General features: G+C 41.6%; 1 protein-coding gene across 1 annotated transcript in view; it reads right to left on the bottom strand.

Annotated features, from left to right (window-relative positions):
* Positions 1-17,788, bottom strand: part of LOC137322164 (microtubule cross-linking factor 3) — a 37,188-nt gene extending 19,400 nt beyond the window's left edge. Inside the window, exons 1-4 of the mRNA XM_067985279.1 lie at positions 17,704-17,788; positions 10,669-11,532; positions 10,050-10,274; positions 9,716-9,874 (exon numbers count right to left, since the gene is read on the bottom strand). Of these exons, the coding sequence (XP_067841380.1) occupies positions 9,716-9,874; positions 10,050-10,274; positions 10,669-11,424 (1,140 nt within the window). The 5' untranslated portion in view covers positions 11,425-11,532; positions 17,704-17,788. The remainder of the gene's footprint in view (positions 1-9,715; positions 9,875-10,049; positions 10,275-10,668; positions 11,533-17,703) is intronic.
* Positions 17,789-18,365: the final 577 nt, after the last annotated feature.

Below are 18,365 nucleotides of genomic sequence, written 5' to 3'. Positions count from 1 at the left end.
AAACATTTTTTTACGCAGAGTTGTAATGATCTGGAATGCACTGGCTGAAAGAGCAGTGGAAGCAGATTCAAAAATAACTTTCAATGGGGAATTGGATACTCTTTTTTTTATTCGTTCATGGGATGTGGGCATCGCTGGCGAGGCCGGCATTTATTGCCCATCCCTAATTGCCCTTGAGAAGGTGGTGGTGAGCCGCCTTCTTGAACCGCTGCAGTCCGTGTGGTGAAGGTTCTCCCACAGTGCTGTTAGGAAGGGAGTTCCAGGATTTTGACCCAGCGACAATGAAGGAACGGCGATATATTTCCAAGTTGGGATGATGTGTGACTTGGAGGGGAACGTGCAGGTGGTGTTGTTCCCCTGTACCTGCTGCTCTTGTCCTTCTAGGTGGTAGGGAAAAAAATTACAGGTTTATGGGGAAAGAGCAGGTGTATGGGACTAATTTGATCACTCTTTCAAAGAGCCGGCACAGGCATGATAGGCCGAATGGCCTCCTTCTATGCCGGCTCTGTGTAACATACTATGATACATACTCTTTCAGCAAAGAATGCTTCCTCTAAGGATGCATCAGAGCAGTGCAGTACTCCCTTATAGCTGGAATCACAAATGTGGACAAAAGGTAAAAATATTTATTTCTCAAAACAGTCAAATCCCAACACACAAAGGCAAATCAGTCAAAGACAAGGTGATGTTAATAAAATGCAACCCAGGAGCAACTGTTTCTATTTTTTCCAGCCTGCTTAGGTTGCAGAAAGTTAGAAATCAAATATTCATCTCTCATTATCACATATTTAAATCAGCAAAACAAGTCTAAAGACTTGGCAGTGGATGGTATTCCATTGAGATTACCAACACCTGTTTAAACTTGAAACAGATCATCAATATGAATAATAAATTAATTATTTGTGAGTATAACAACATATTTAATAATATAAATAGGAATTGCATGTGGGGGACTCCAAAACTAGAGGTCATAAATATAAAATAGTCGCTAATAAATACAATCGGGAATTCAGGAGAAACTTCTTTACCCAAAGAATGATAAGAATGTGAAATGTGCTACCACAAGGAGTAGTTGAGGCAAATAGCATAGATGCATTTAAGGGGAAGCCACATAAGCTTATGAGGGAGAAAGGAATAGAAGGGAATGCTGATAGGGTTAGGTGAAGTAGGGAGGGAAGAGGCTCCTGTGGATAATAAACGCCGGCATTGACCTGTTGGGCCGAATGGCATGTTTCTGTGCTGTAGTTTCGATGTAACTCGATATAACGATGTAAATAGATTTTACTCAAATGTTCTCGTTCATTACTTAGAACAAACAAAACAACCAAAGGAATCCCCCATACTCTTAATACAAAAATGCTCTAACCAAACACTGAGCAACAGATGCATCACAGAATGAAATGAGACGATCAAGTTATATTTTGATTGGTGAGGCTTGAATATCTGTGTAAAATATTATTGAGCCAGCACAAGGAACAGCAGTATGTGAGCTTACAATCAAAGCAGCAACTTTTATTCTATATGGCATGAGACTTAAAAAACTAGAAGTATATTTAGTGGAGCACAGAAAATGAAGGAGATGAAATATAAGTGTTCAAATATTTTGTAAGGGTTTGTGTATTGGTAACGAGGGAGCATAAATTTAGGCCCAAAATGGGCGTGGTTAGAATATATTTTTTTCACAAAAATGAGACCCACCTCCTGCTCCCTCGACCCTATTCCCACCAAACTGCTGACCACCCAACTTCCCTTTCTGGCCCCCATGTTAGCTGATATTGTTAACGGTTCCCTCTCCTCAGGTACTGTCCACCTCCCCTTAAAATCTGCCGTCATCACCCACCTCCTCAAAAAACCCTCCCTTGACCCCTCTGTCCTTGCAATCTACCGCCCCAACTCCAACATCCCTTTCCTCTCCAAAGTCCTTAAGCGTGTTCTCGCCTCCCAAATCCGTGCCCATCTTTCCCACAACTCCATGTTTGAATCCCTCCAATCAGGTTTCCACCTGTGTCACAGTACTGAAACGGCCCTTATCAAAGTCACAAATGGCATCCTATGTGACTGTGACCATGGTAAACTGCCCTCCACATCCTTCTCGATCCGTCTGCAGCCTTTGACATGGTTGACCACACCGCCCTCCTCCAACGCCTCTCCTCTGTCATCCAGCTGAGTGGGACTGCGCTCACCTGGTTCCATTCTTATCTAACCAGTCGTTGCCAGAGAATCACCTGCAATGGCTTCCCTTCCCGCTCGGTTAACTCTGGAGTCCCCCAAGGATCTATCCTTGGACCATCCTATTTCTCATCTACGTGCTGCCCCTCGGCGACATCATCCAAAAACACGTCAGATTCCACATGTATGCTGACGACACCCGGCTCTACCTCACCATCACCTTTCTTGACCCCTCCATTGTCTCTCATTTGTCACACTGCTTGTCTGACATCCAGTACTGGATGAGTAAAAATTTCCTCCAATTAAATAATGGGAAGACTGATTGGTCCCCACTGCAAACTCTGTTACTTAGCCATCGACTTCATCCCTCTCCCTGGCCACTGTCTGAGGCTGAACCAGACCGTTCACAACCTTGCCGTCTTATTTGACCCTGAGATGAGCTTCCGACCACATATCCGCTCCATCACCAAGACCATCTACTTCCACCTCCGTCACAATGCAAGCTGTTGTTGTTGTTATAAAACATGAAACACATTACCACTATGAATTTGCCCTCCCAACACAAAGTTCTGCCCACTGGAAGCTCATTTCATAGTATCATAGTAGGTACAGCACACAGGTGGAGGCCATTTAGCCCATCGTGCCTGTGCTGGCTCTTTGAAAGAGCTATCTAAGTAGTCCCACTCCCCTGCTCTTTCCCCATAGCCCTGTAATTTTTTTCCCTTCAAATGTTTATCCAATTCCCTTTTGAAAGTTACTATTGAATCTGCTTCCACCACCCTTTCTGGCAGTGCATTCTAGGTCATTACAACTTGCTGCGTAAAAAAATGTTCCCTCATGTCGCCTCTGGCTCTTCTGCCGATCTTAAATCTGTGTCCTCTGGTTAACAACCCTTCTGCCACTGGAAATAGTTTCTCCTTATTTCATGATTTTGAACACCTCTATCAAATCTCCCCTTAACCTTCTCTGTTCTAAGAAGGACAACCCCAGTTTCTCCAATCTCTCCACATAACTGGAGCCCTTTATCCCTGGTACCATTCTAGTAAATCTCTTCTGCACCCTCTTTAAGGCCTTGACATCCTTCTTAATGTGTGGTGCCCAGAACTGAGCACAATACTCCAGCTGAGGCCTAACTAGTATTTTATAAAGGTTTAGCATAACTTCCTTGCTTTTGAACTCTATGCCTCTACTAATTAAGCCCAGGATCCTGCCTTTTTAACTAGGTTCTCAACTTGTCCTGCCAACTTCAAAGATTTGTGTATGTACACCCCCAGGTCTCTCTGTTCCTGCACCCCCTTTAAAATTGTCCCCTTTAGTTTACATTGCCTCTCCTCATTCTTCCTACTAAAATGTATTACTTCACACTTCTCTGTGTTAAATTTCATCTGCCAAGTGTCTGCCTATTTGAACAGTCTGTCTATGTCCTCCTGAAGTTTGTTCATATCCTCCACATTGTTTACTATATTTCCAAGTTTTGTATCATCTGCAAACTTTGGAAGTATACCCTCTAAACCCAAGTCAGGTCATTATATCAATTATATTATACATATATTATATATCAATATGTCCTGAAACAAAAACACCCTTGACCCCTCTGTCCTTGCAAACTACCACCCCATCACCAACCTCCCTTTCTGGCAGTAAGCCAGTTTTTTTTTTGTGGGCCCAAGAGGAATGATCAAAATTTTAAAATTCCTAAGCCCTATTTTGAGTAGCCTCCAGCAGTCCATGTACCGGGCACACGGGCTGCTTGCCCATTTAAAGGCCCGTCTGAAAATTGCATCAGACAGGCATTGGGCCTTAATGGGGCAGCCGAGGTGCCTCCCCGATTTTCAACTGCCAGCCGCCCGTTTTTCAGGAGAGAAACAAGCGACCACGAGTTGCAAATCTTCCCCCATTTAGAATCGCTCCAATCAGATTTTAGCTCCTGCCACAGCACTGAAACTGCCTTAATTAATGGTCACAAATGACATCCTCTGTATCTGTGACCATGGTGCACTATCCCTCCTTGACCTCTCTACAAACTTTGACATGGTTGATAAAACCATCCTCCCTCTTTACGTCTCCTCCACTGTCCAGATCGTGGAATTGCCCTTACCTTTCCACTTTTACCTATCCAAAAGCAGCCAGAGCCTCTCCAGCAACGGCTTCTTTTGTTATCCCTACACTGTTATCCTAGGGTCCCTCAAAGATCTATCTTTGGCCCACTCCTCTTCTTCACCTTCTCGAGGGCAATTAGGGATGGGCAATAAATGCCGGCCTTGCCAGCGACGCCCACATCCCGTGAACGAATAAAAAAAAACATACATACTGCCCCTTGGTGATGGCACCCAGCTCTACCTCTCCATCACCTCTCTCGACTCCTCCAGTGCCTCCCTGTTTATCTGACGTCCAGTCTTGATTGAGGTGCAATTTCCTCCAGTTAAACATTGGGAAGACCAAAGTCATCATGTTCGACCCCCAACATAACTCTGTATCATTGCCACTGATTCCATTCCCCTCCCCGGACACTGTCTCAGGTTAAACCAAATTATTTGCAACCTTGACATCCTATTTGACCCTTAGCTGAGCTTCAAGCCCTTGGTAAACTCCATCACAAAGATAACCTTCTTCTACCTCCATAATATCACTCGTCTCAGCCTATAATCTGCTGCATAACCCTCATCCATCCCTTTGTTATGTCCCATCCTCCACTCTCCATAAACTTCAGCTCATGCAACACTCTGCTGCCTGTATCATTTCTCACACCAAGTCCCGCTCACCAATCACACTTGTCCCTGCTGATGTACATTGGCTCCTAGTCCTACAATGCTGCCAATTTAAAATTTTCATCCTTGTATTTAAATCTCTTCATGGCCACAGCCCTCCCTATCCATGTTACCTCCTTCAGCCTACCACGTCTCCCAATGAGAACGCTTTGTTCATCCGACTCTATCCTCTTGTGCATTCTCCCTCCCTTCACACCACCATTCGTGGCCGTGCCTTCAGGCATCCAAACCCAATGCTCTTGAATTCCCTCCTCAAATCTCCAACTCCCTCACCTTAATCATTCTTAAAACCCATTTCTCTGACCAAATGTTTGGTCATCCCTCACCTTCTTTGCCTCGGTATCTATTTTTGTTTAATGTGAAACACCTTGGGACTTTTTTTGCCACATTAAAGGCAAAATATAATTTTGTTGATGTGCTCCAGGCGAGTGAAGCAATGCACCAGGAGTAAACATTTGTAAGATTACCCCCTTAAAACTTGAAGAAGAAAAATATTGTGGTAGAAATTGCTCAGAGCAGCAAACTAACAGTGCTCATCGCTCCATAGATTTATACTAACCCTCTAACTTACTGAGGTCTTTTCTTCAGGCACTTCCTCGAATAGGAGGCGGAGAAGAGCCCAGCATCAGTTCAAGCGAAGCAAGGACCCTGGGAGAAACGGGAGGATCGATCTCTCCCCCTGACCAATCAGATGGCAGCATTGTTGACAAGCTGCATTAACTCTCTCTGCAGGCTTAGTACGTTAAACCAGATAGTGAAAGATATAACATTAAAATCAATGTAAAAACAGTTGGAGACAACGAAAAAAAGAGCGGGCAAGAAATAATTGAATTAAATAAAAGAGATAGAAGGGATAAGTTAAAAAAAATGTTTAATTTTTTAACTTCTAAAGAAAATAATTTTTAATGACCAAAAACTATTAAAATAAGGAGTAATGAGACTCCACGTTTTAAAAGTTAATTTTTAGTTGTTTGGCTGTCATTAGGGCTAAAACTTAGTTAAGACCTGGTATTTTTAAGTGTACCTGTTTTGTGGCGATATTACTTACTTTCCAGCTGGGCAAATAAGCAAGTTTGCACTTTTTCAATGATTTCTCTGATTGCAGCATTCAATATACCTTTAATTTGAAGCTGTTATATCACCGGCAAACCAGCAGGAGCAAGTTCCGGATTTCCGCGTTTCACTGCGCACGTGCAAACGCTGGAACTTGCTCCTCCATTTTGCCACTGACAACGGTGTGCGCTGTTGAGCTCATCGTTATTTTGCAAGCGATTTCTGCCCCCTTAAAGGGTGCATGAAAAATGCAGGGAAATGGAGCTAGAGTAAGTAGCTCTAATGTAGACCCAGCCCTGGCACAGGTATGATGGCCAGAATGGCTTCCTATTGTGCTGAAATTTGTGTGATTCTTTGATGTGGAAGGAAAACAGATAGAGATGCACGTATGAGAATGAGTGACTAGGGAATCAGAGAGTGATAGACTCAGAATGATACACAGAGCAAGAACGAGTTTGGACATGAAATGGAGTCAGTGAGTTGTCAGAGAGGAGTGATGGTGGTAAAGAAAAAGAGTGGTAAACAGAGTGACAGCTGGTGAAAAAGAATGTGAGACAGTGGGGTGGAAACTGAGTATAAGTTTGAGCAGAGAGGAAAGAGAGTGAGACAAATAAAGAGACACATAAAGAGAGATACAAACATGAACAGATAGAGAAATTCACAGAAAGACAGAAAGATAGATACTGCACATAAAAACAAAGAACGGTAACTAGGATGCAAAAGAAAGAATCTCACATACATAAACATACACATTCAGACAATGGGGTAGAGAGAGAACAGTGGGAAGTTGGAGAAAAGAGCAAATAAACGAGAGAGAAAAATGGCATCCAGGCGCAGCCCATACTATTTGCTCCCTCTTATAACCATATATTCTTTCTTTGGTTAACAGTATGAGACACAATATGATTTGGGATTCTGCATGATCACCAACAGTCAAATAACAAAAAGCAATAAGCAAATATATCCTGGCAAAATTAACCTATTAGACAATGTTTTGGTTCCCATCCAAGTAACCTTGGAGAACCAGGGCACAATATCCACAAGTTTAATGGAGGCTTTTCATAACCACTGGGCACTTAAGAGTGTACTCTGCACCATTCACCCCTTGTTCACACTCCAACAGTTTGTTTTTTATTTCTGACATAGCTTTTCTTTTCGTTATACTACAGGAACAATCTTCTTTGCCTTCCCAATCAATTTTGTCTCTGTTGTGCTTCCCCTTAAAAAGGGATTTGACACGTGAATAGAGTTCTCAGCAGGACTTGACTGACAACAAAATACAGATCATGGGGGTAATTTTAACTTTTATCGCTGGACAATTATCAGGTGATAGCGAATTAGTCGCCTGTTTTATACACTGCCCAATTTTCTTTTCTATTGACTTTAATGGAAAAGAAAATTGATGGGGTGTAACAAAGGCAGCTGATTTGATATCACCCATTTTTTGCCCAGCAACAAAAGTTAAAATTAACCCCCATGTTTCTGAAACAGAACCAGCTTATAGGAAAAGACTTTGGTATTTGGAATAGCAAATGCTCAATGTCAAACTGATCAATAGAAGCCTTCCATGACCTACAAGATGCAGTTAGCCTGGTTCATACTATTCCTACCCTACATGTATAAATGTTTATCTACAGTTTACCTACAAGTTACCTGAGTTAAGACTATTACCACCTTGATTTTGTGATAGTTCTCAACAGGGGAGCAACTGTTTAGTTTCTGCCAGTATTGAACTTCTGCCAATCCTACCAATTAATATGAATAGTAATATTACTTAGGAACCAGACAATTTGCCAAAATTTCAGTACTGTCCTGGGTCACTTTGGAGTACCAGAGCACTATGTCAACCATAGTGGGCATTTGCTCAGTTAAATTATCAATTTATTAATTTTATACTGTTTTTATTCATACTTATTTCCGATAAGTCTACCCCCCCCCCCCCAATTTGCAGTGTTGCAGGAAACAATTGTCTAAAGTTCCTGAAATCTTAAATATGACTTCATTTTAAACAGGAATCAAATTAGAAGGAAATAGTAAATTAACTGTGAAAGACAAAAAATGAATGAGTTATTTAGAGAAAAGATGCATAATATGTAACGGTATAAATTAAGTTTATTTTCAGTTTTTATACAGATCGGGGTAGAGTTTCCGCTTTGGGTGCAATTGGTATTTGGGCACAAACTGCGCCTGAAAATTGCGCTGGTTCGGTTACAGTTCAAGGTTCTGCTAAAATGCATTTGCATAATCACAAATGTAAAATCTTCCATGAACCAGTGCAAGCTTAATAGAGTGTAATCGTTTATTATTTTTCTTTACTATAAAAAATATTCATTGTTGTAATTAAGGGTGGTAATCTGGTGGAGTTTTATTAATACAGCTGAAAATGGGTATATCACAAAAAAAATTGGCATTTTTAATGTGTCTAGTCCTCCACCTGAGTATTCTGATTTTAAATGACTTTAAAAAACCGTAATGAATCATTTACTATTTTCATTGGTGTACACTAGTCAGTTTCTTAGTAAATTAAATATTTTTTTAATATGTAAAAATGTTTAAAACTTGCCTATCAGTGCATGTACTTCATTTGAAGACCCTCCTCGAACGGCCGCAAACAGTAGAAACTCGCCATCCCCGTTATTTCGATCGGAAGGTGTGGCCAGTTTTCTATGCAGCGCAATGATCGCTGAAACTCGAATTACGCAGGGCGTAAATGACATCCAGCATAATTTCCACGGCCTTTTGCGATGGTTTGGCCAGATTATGCTGACAAAACCAGCGCAATCTAGCAGAAACTCTACCCCATGGTGTTTAAACTTTTGAGCCAAAATTCCATAGAAGTTAATAAGATTCCTTGTTTTCAATTTTTTAGTAATTTTATCTGACAAAATCTGATTTGGTTATTCAAATCGCGGTGCTACACTGGGTGTAGGACCCTGATGTGAAATTGGACAGCACCTAGGTGGAATCTCCGACTTGTTCTTCCAGGACTAGAGCAGCTTAATGGAGGCCGATGAAAAAAGGCCCCAAAAACTTTGTATTTTGTAGACTCGGGAGAAGCAGGTGTTCTCCTCCTTGCTCCACGAAATAACTGTGGGCAGCAGCCAGCCCGGGCTCACCCCCTTTCAGCATCACCTCCCCCCCTCACAGGACCTACTTGAGTGCCACTGGCGGCATGACAGTTGACCCAATTTGTTGCCATTGGCACAGACGAGTTGCTTCCAGTGGCCTGCGTGGCATCTGCAGATCACCAGTTAAGTGCAAATGAGGCCTGGTGCTGAGTTTGGTACCAGCCTCACACCGGTACGGACCACTGACTTGTCACACATTTTGTGTGCAACGCTAATTTCTACTCCACTGTTTTCGAGAAAACTGAAAAACAAAATAGCCCCAAAAAACCACTCAAGTAGGGTTCTCTGGACTTCATAAATTACATTTGCAGAAACATTTGGGAATGAATACAATGTTTGAATAAGACATTTATAGACGTAGAAATTACAGCTGGTAATATTAGTGGGTGAAGATTTAACACATTTGTCTGACAAATTTTAGCAGGACCCTAAACCCATTTAAAATAAAATGTGTGTTAAAGTAATAGACGGAGAAATGTTATATGAATGTGTTAAGTTCCTCTACTAATATCAGCAAAGGTGATTTCTGAGCTTACTTCATCTGTTTTCTTCTATTTATGAACCTGTAATAGGGAAGGAATGGTCACCATCACTTGCCTCTTTTATTTTTTCCAGTTCATTTTGTAAAGCTTGTTTGGTAATTTCAGCTTCTATTAACTGCTGACGTAAGGTTTCATTTTCTTCCTCCGTTTTGGTACGTTTTTCTTCCACGTTTTCTAATTCGTGGTGCAGTCGGACAGACACGTCTTTGGCAACCTGTAAGTGGAATCATGTTATCATCATCACCACACACACACAAAAAAAATTTAAAAACAGGAATAAGTGCTTCAAAATTGCTTTAAAGTCCATTATTTCAAAGATGCAGAAATTATATTTATTTTGGGCAACTTTAACGACCCCGTGCCAAGTAACAGATTGAAAGTAAGTTGACCTTGAGGTCTTGTTCCAGACTTCTGAGGAGCTCGCTGTCCATCTCGCCTGTTTGTGCGAACCTCATCCTTTTCCTCTCCGTCTTCCGCAGGCGGTATTGCAGGATCCGGCAGTTCTTGTTGGCCCGCTCCAGCTCTCGGCGGAGGTCCTGCAGCTGACAGGCGTCCTCCTCGTAGAAACTGTCCCTCATTTCGTCCATTTCGTTTCGCATCTCCTCGATCTCGGTCTGACAAAACAAAGCTTACGTGATTTTTTTTTTTTAAAATGGTGTTTAAACCGAATGGTAAAATCAAAAAAAAAACAAAAACTAAAAGAAAGGAAAACAAAAAAAAAAACTCTTCCAAATCTGCGAAGATGAGGCGTTTCCCGACACAATGGCCATGTTGAGCGGCCGGGTTTGCAAATTGTTGGCGCCGCGCCCGCCTGTGGTGTTTGGGAGCTGAGGCCGAGTCGACATCGATCACCTCCTCGGCGATCATCGCAGCTTCATCCCGAAAGAGAATGAAGCCCGTTCCCCAAAACCCGGCGCTGCTTTTTGTTGTGTTGTTGCATTCTGTACATTAATGTCCCCAACACCCCCCAATTCCTGCATGCAATGTGACAATTGATGGGTTCCTTACCTTGAGGCCGAGGTTTTCCGAGCGCAGTTTCTCGATCTCATTTTGCAGGTTTTTTTCTTGCTCGGTCATTGTCTCCATGTTGGATTCGCCCGCCGCCCTCTCCCTCTCCCTCTCCGGCTCCCCTTCCCTCTCCCTCTCCGGCTCCGGCTCCCTTGCACTCTTGGTGTGCATTACAGCACCATCCGGCAGCACCTGGCCGCCGCTCAGCGGCACCGAACCCGACCTGTCAATCTGAAGCCCGGCCCGTTCCGGATCTTTGGCTCGCGGCTCCCAGTCTGCACCCGCCTCTCCTCCTCCACCTCCACCTCCTCCTCCTCTTCTTCCTCCCCCTCCGCCCGTCTGCTGTGGGCTTTGTTTCGCTCCCGGCGCTTTTGACGTACCGTCTGCTTTATCGGGAGTGCACTGTGCACGGCCACTTTTAGCAAGTGTCAAATCAGGATTCTTCTTTTGGGCAAAATGGCAGCTTTCACCCTCCACTTTCCTTATGTCATCAGGCGCGGTGATATCCTTTTCAGCACCAACAGGGCGGACAGCTGCCGCTGCTTTGGTCGGTTTTTCTTTGACGTTTGCAGCCCCCTGGCTGGAAATCCGGCTGGGGTGGTAACCCTGTTTTAATGCATTAGATTTGGCACCCAGCGAAGTCTTTATGGAGGGTCTTGAGTTAATATCCCTGAATCTGGCTGGCGAAGAGGCTCGCTGCTGTTTTTTATTGTGAGAATGCTGACGGTTTTCAGCAGCGCCACTGGCTGGGTTCATGGTGTTATTGTCATCTAAACGCGATTCTCAGACAGCTCCATGCATACCACTTAGATTGTTATCCACTTCCGGGCTGCAGGAAATGTCAACTTATAACAAAATAGCCCCCTGTAATTACAGAATAATAACAAAGCTTACTATATCATGTGTAACTGTAGTCCTTACAAACTGTTTCAAAGGAAAATGTAGCTAGGGGAATTTGAATGGACGTAAATTAGAATAGCTGTATCTTTTTTAGGGTGGGAATCACGGACCAGTTGATAACAATGGTCGTTATTTAAATGTGATTTTTAATGCATTAGTTTTTTTAAAATTTCCTGCTTCATAATGCAGGACACCGGGAATCATTTGGATTATAAGAGATCATACATCCATCTTCACCACTTCACGTGAGCACTGAAACTAGGAATAATGTGGAAACCCAATTAAATCTGCATCGTTTTGGATGTACCTAAATCTATCAAGAAATTAATCTATGCAAACAGCATGAAAAGAATTAGGTCATGATATAGCTTTATTGAATCAAGTTACAAGAAAAAAAACCAGAGCCAAAAAGAACCCTTCACTTGTGAAAGCTTATCAAAGTCTGTGTAGACATAAATCATTGAATTGGATCTTATTGTCTGGAGTCTTAAGTTAAACTGATGACTTATAATATGTCCAGTTGCCCCTTGCAGGAATTGTTGACTAGGTGAACTTGTGTTTCACCATTAGCTCTTTACATTTCCATACCACAAGATTATGAAATTAAAATGCTTAAATCTTGGGTTTTCAAACTGAAGTTCCTGGACCATGGGAGTGGGCCCTTGAGGTGATCCTAGGGGATCTATGTGTTCATCAGATTTCTTTCATCCACCATCAAACTTCTGTATTTTTCTGTATTTGTTGACTTACTAGCACAGTATTTCTGTCACTACACACCAATAACAACATTTTCTTCAATAATAGCACTGTTTTCTTTTAGGTGGGTGACACTGTCTTTTGGAAGGTAGGACAGCAGGGCCCCAGGAGTGTATCATTATTTCCAGATGGTCACTGAGAGTGTGTCAATATTTGCAGCTGATCGCTGAGAGTATACTGATATTTTCAGAGTTCACCAGTAATGTTTGATATTTGCAGGAATACCAACTAATGTTTTGATATTTGCAGAGGGTTGGCACGAGTGTGTCAATAGTAGCAGAGGCTTATAGCAAGTGTGTTGATATTTGCAGGGACTCGCCTACATAGAAAAGTTTAAAAACCACTGCATTAACTTACCTTGTGATTTATCTCCTATACTTAATCAGGAACTATGTCCCAAAACCAGTCAGCCATTTTCGTCCTCACCTGACAATATTGCACACAGTAATCCAAATCTGATCTAACCATTGCCTTGTGTAAAATTATAATACCCCTTTTGCTCTTGAATTCGATGCCCCTGCTTATAATGGCTATTTGGGCTTTTTATCTACCTGCACTCACATTTTCTAGGAATTAGGTGTGGCACCCCTCTGTTTCTCTGTTCCTCCACACCCTTCAATGTCTTTCCATTGAGCATAAACACTCTTTGTTTATCCTCTCAAAATGTATTCCCTCACGTGTCTCCCATCTGTCTGCCCATCCTGCTAATCTGTCTATATCCTCCTGAAGACACTTACAGTCCTCTTCATAGTCTGTTAAACCATCCACTTTTGTTTCATTAGCAAATGTTGATATCATGCTCCCTATGCCCAAGACCAAATCATCAATTGAGAACAAAAGTGGACCCAGCACTGACCTCTCAGGTACACTACTTCCAACCCTTCTTCAATCCAAGCAACACCCATTTACCCAGACTCTTTCCTGTCTGTCAACCAACTTTCTATCCATGCTGCTCATTTCCTGTTATATCATATACCTGAATTTTTGTAACAAGGCCCCGTAAGACACCTTATCAAATACGTTCTGAAAATCTATATACATTAAAGCTACTGTGTTTACCTTATCTATACAATCAAAAACTCTACTAAATTTGTCAAACACAACTCGTCTTTAACAAATCCATGCTGGCTAACCTTGATTTTCCCATGCATCTCTGAACACTTACTAATTTGATCTTGAATTATGGATTCTAAGAGTTTACCCACAACTAATATTAGACTAATTGGTCTATAGTTACCTGGTTTATCCTTTTCCCCTTTCTTGGAGAGGTAATACAATGGTTACCCTCCAGTCCTCCAGCACAATATACATATCTAAGGGGGAATGAAAAATTATGGTCAGACCCTCGGCTATCTCCTCTCTGACTTCCTTTAACAAGAAGTGCCACTATCAGGACTCAATGATTTAATCACAATGAGGAGTGCATGCCATCATGCTTAGGGTGCATGCCATCAGGTTCCAATGACTTATCCATTTTGACTTCTAACTTTTTCAGAACCCCAATTTACCTTGTAACAATTCTTCTGCAGTCTCCCCTAATGCATCTCTATTCTCACTTTCATCATCATTTGTAAAAACTGGAACAAAATATTTATTTAATATCTCTGCCATACCTTCATCTTCTACAACTAGATTCCCCTCTTCATCAAAGAGACACTTTATCTCTTCTATTATTTCTGTATTGGAATGATAAATATTCCACAACTATTAACTAATATCATCTTATCTCAAGACAGATCCCTGAATAACAAAACATCAATTTTTTCAGTAACAAAAATAACTCTTACACAAGTGTTATATGGCCCCTATTTCTTGAATAATTTATTAAAAGTGCCACCTTCTAGATGACTCAATGTTCATATACCAATATGCTGCAGCACAGTACTAAAGACTCATACCAGCAGCACACAGTCTTATCCCTGTGATTCCCCATATAATGAATTGCCAGTGTCAGCTGAGTTATGCATGAGAGGGTCTGAGAAGACATGAGGCATTCTCTCATATACAGGGCTGAATAAAATAGCCCAGATCACTATGATACAACTCCTATTGGCTGGTTTTAGAGCACCATTTGAGATCATCTGGAGCAGGGTACCTGAGATCTCAATTAGACAAAGGTGCAAATCGCCCAGAAGGGGAGAAATTAAAGCAAGAAATAAAGTTTGAAAAATTCAACAGTTCTGAATATGAGTTTATAAAACAGCACAATCTAATCGTATATAATTTAAAGTTTAAATGATTTCACCTGTCCTAGTCACATAGAAAGAAAGAAATTGCATTTATATAGCAGCTTTCATGTCCTCAGGATGTCTCAAAACACTTAAGTATTTTTGATGTGTAGTCACTTTTGTAACATAGGCATGCAAGAAGTTTAGATATATTCAGTATGTGAGCAAGACAGAAAATCTAAGTAACAGAAGAATTTATAGGGTAAATTCACCAATCCATCACTCCCAGTGGGGAGGCATGCTCAAAGGGGCCATGGGTCAGAGAATCAACATTAGTGTTGTAGGCCTATCTCTGACCCATTCTGCCTTTCAGCACGGCTCCCCATCAGGAGTGCAGGTTTGGTGAATTTCCCTATTGTGTAAAGTTAGAAATCAATCTATTCAAGGAGTTACAGCATGCCAAAATGCTACAGAAAATGAATCCTGTATGGTATCTGGGATGAACTGTACCACTTTTATGAACCATATATGGAGCAAAGTTGAGGTTTCAAAACAATTTTCATGCATCAGGTCATTGAAAGAAATTTACTTGCATTAGGATTGCAATTCTGTGGATTCTACTGTATGTTTCTCCTTCTTTATCCTTGTGCCCAAGATAAAATTATAATTTATTTTCTTTCTGAATAAAGCTGAATAAAATACAATTATAAATGTTACATCTTGAAACTACACTAACTTCCCTCCCTCTTTGAATATATCTAAAATAAAACGATCAAGTTTGGGAGTTATACAGGGTCAAGCAGCTTTCTAATTGTTTCAGTATATGCTGTCATCTGATCTATCTAATTTGGTTCAGTATTTCTGTAGTTTGTGATTGTGTCATCTCTGGTTGAGTCACAAAATTGACTAATCACACTTAAAAATTCTATGCAATACAGCCACCATCAGAGTTCTCCATAACCTGACCTCTATTAAAGTTAACAAGGTAATTTAGAACATTATCTAATACCTACATTTCTTTACTATTTATAATTGAATAAATTATACACAAATTCCAAGTGGCTCGAATGTCACAAGGTGTTCTGCATTGGTCCTTCCACCATGCTGGAAGTGAACATCCATCATATAGTCATGAGGAAATTCTAAGATTTGGGATGAAACTGTTGGCAGGCATTAACTGGAGGCCAGGCATGAGAACATGCTTTATATATCCAATGCTTCATACCTACCATGCTTGTGTTGCAGAGAGGCAAGCAGATGCTGCTGAAGCTCCACACCTCCAACTGGTAGAAATACCATTTAATGGAACATGATATGTGCCCAAAAAGATGGCAACGCACTCACATATTTTATGGCAAGTTGTGCTGCCTACTATGCTGCTCAGAAGAAATTCCTTGTACCTGCTGTCTGCTAAGCGAGAGCTCAAATCCATGTTTATCATTTGTCTAATAAAAAGCTAGTGACTATCTGCCTTGGGGTGAGAGAGGCGCAGGCAATTTCCTTTAGGGTTGAGGTATCTCCAGAATTACAAGCCTGGTGATAAGATTGAAACCATGTCAACCATATGTAGCAGACTTGATAGTCTGGTACCTGAGCCAGGTATGTCTGTAGTATGCCAAGGCACTGTTGATAACTGACTAACTAGTCTGGCTCACTAATGGGAATTGGAGGGACAGTCACTGCAGGTAGGGATTTTCCCACTCAGCTCCAGAACCCTGCAAGGTAATGCCCTAATTGATAGGGATGCTGTCTGGACAGCAACAGGAAACTTATCAGTGCTCTGTGCTGGTAAGCTGTGTGGTTTTAGCTGGCTAAATCCAGCAGCATCCCTATGCATACTTGGGGTTCCCTAATCCTTTGCTTTAACCAACCTGCATCTAGGCCCTTGGACATGGGTAAATGGGGTGCATTCTTATGGAGAGAGGCAGAGACAGAATGTGCACTCATATCAGGCAAATATAAATTTACCCATGTGGATTTCTCACTAGTTTAGTTTGTAGACTCTTAAACATGGTGATGGGTTTCCACTCATTCCAGAAAAGCACACACAAATTAATAAATCATATTTTTAAATGGATGTCCCTATCCCTAGTGACATCCTTTGTCTCTCTCTGCTGGGCTCTTTCTCCCTCAGCACCAGGAAGGACATCACTGCATATCAGCCAATGTTGCTCCCTTCCTGCTCCTGGATCACCTCTACACGCACCAGCCTTGCTGCCTACAACCACCTCTACCTACTCACGATCTCGACACCCTGCAAGAGATCCATTCCTATTAGTCTGTTAAACAGCTGTGTCACAGAAGCAATCTCCTTTGGGCATCCCAGCATAAATGTAGTCAGAGAATATGGCTATACAGCTTCAAAGATCAGTCACTCTGACATGACTAAACTAATGTGGCTGGTGATCCACCTACATAAATCATTCGTCAGTACAATTTTTTTAATAAGATGCTCCAGAGACATTAAATTTTCCCAACAACCATGTTATCAGAGGATGGGGAGTGGATATTTTAGGTGTTACAGCTTAAATGACATGAAATATCTTGGCTTTTTCCAGATGGAAAAGAAGTTATCCATTTTCTCAGGAATCATTTTACAAATTATGAGATTGCTGTTCAGAACACAAAATGCCACATAAAATATGTTGCGGTAACCATCTTGTCTCACGGCTCTGAAAAGGAGTGCGTCGCGGTGGGCGGAGATACAGGGCGAAATATTTAGATATTGAGAATAATAGAAAGTAAACCGTGGATTGCGCTAAGATTTTAATTCTTCCTGATGATGCAACTTTAACGATTAAAAAATATCAATTAGAAAATTTCCTAATTCATTAATTTCTTAAAGCAGCGGAAATGATTTCCTCTTTGACGTCCCCCTGTCACAGGGTGACATAACGCTGTTGTGTAAAGTGCTGTAGCAGGCAAATTTCAACATTCAGGAGAGACCGCAAAAGACGAGATATTTAAGCTATTAAAAACCGAACTTGGATAAATTAACAAGTAATATTAATGAAGAATTCAACCGTGGAAAAATAACAAGTGATTCTTCGTTGAGTAACGGCAATAAATCTATAGGAACAGTCAAAAGGGAAGTAGAAGTTTTATTGGCACGATCTGAAGATGCTTTTTTCTTTGCGAAGATGCACCATTGAGTCTCGTAAATGAGCCTCCTGGCTTGACAAGCGGAAGGCCTGAGGAAGAAAGGACTCACCGTTTTCGGTTAGGGCTGCTGGAAGAGTTACCATGGCTGAATTCGGCTTGCTGCTTTACTTGCTTCTCCCCCCTGCCGGGCTATTGCCCTGATAGACAGTTGGACACTCAGAGAGGGAGGGACATTTCACTGACTGACTGACTACTCGCTCCAAGAGGCGGGCCTATTAACGCCACCCTACCTCAGCTGAACCATTGGTGGTGCAGACATTTGCAGCGACCTTGCAGGAAGTGACTCGCAATTTATAATGCAGGAACTTGTCTTTGTTTCCCTTCCCACACCACAGATCTACCTTTCCTTTTCTAAGACCATGTATGTCCTTTTTTGTGTGGTTTAATGGGGCACTGCCGTAATGAGAAAGGAGTAAACCTTTTTATATTTACTTGACAAGGCAAATGACACATAATGCGCTTCAATGCTGAAGTACATCGTTGGATCACTTGCATTTGATGTCATTGTGACACAACTGAAAAAAACAGTGTTACAAATTCGACTCTTCCACAAATATCTACTTGGGTTCAGTGATGGTCAGCCCTACCCTTGAGTGCAGTAGTATTCTGGGCTTTCAGCAGCAGAATTGTATACCACCACAATGTTTAACTTCGTGGCCTGGCACATCACTCAGCTCTTGATCACCACCATGCCAGATGACCAGCCCTGGT

This window comes from Heptranchias perlo, chromosome 5, assembly GCF_035084215.1.
Source record: "Heptranchias perlo isolate sHepPer1 chromosome 5, sHepPer1.hap1, whole genome shotgun sequence".
In the NCBI taxonomy this organism is placed as follows: Eukaryota; Metazoa; Chordata; class Chondrichthyes; order Hexanchiformes; family Hexanchidae; genus Heptranchias; species Heptranchias perlo.
Note: the sequence above shows the minus strand (reverse complement) of the source record. Positions and strands in the feature narration are given on the sequence as shown.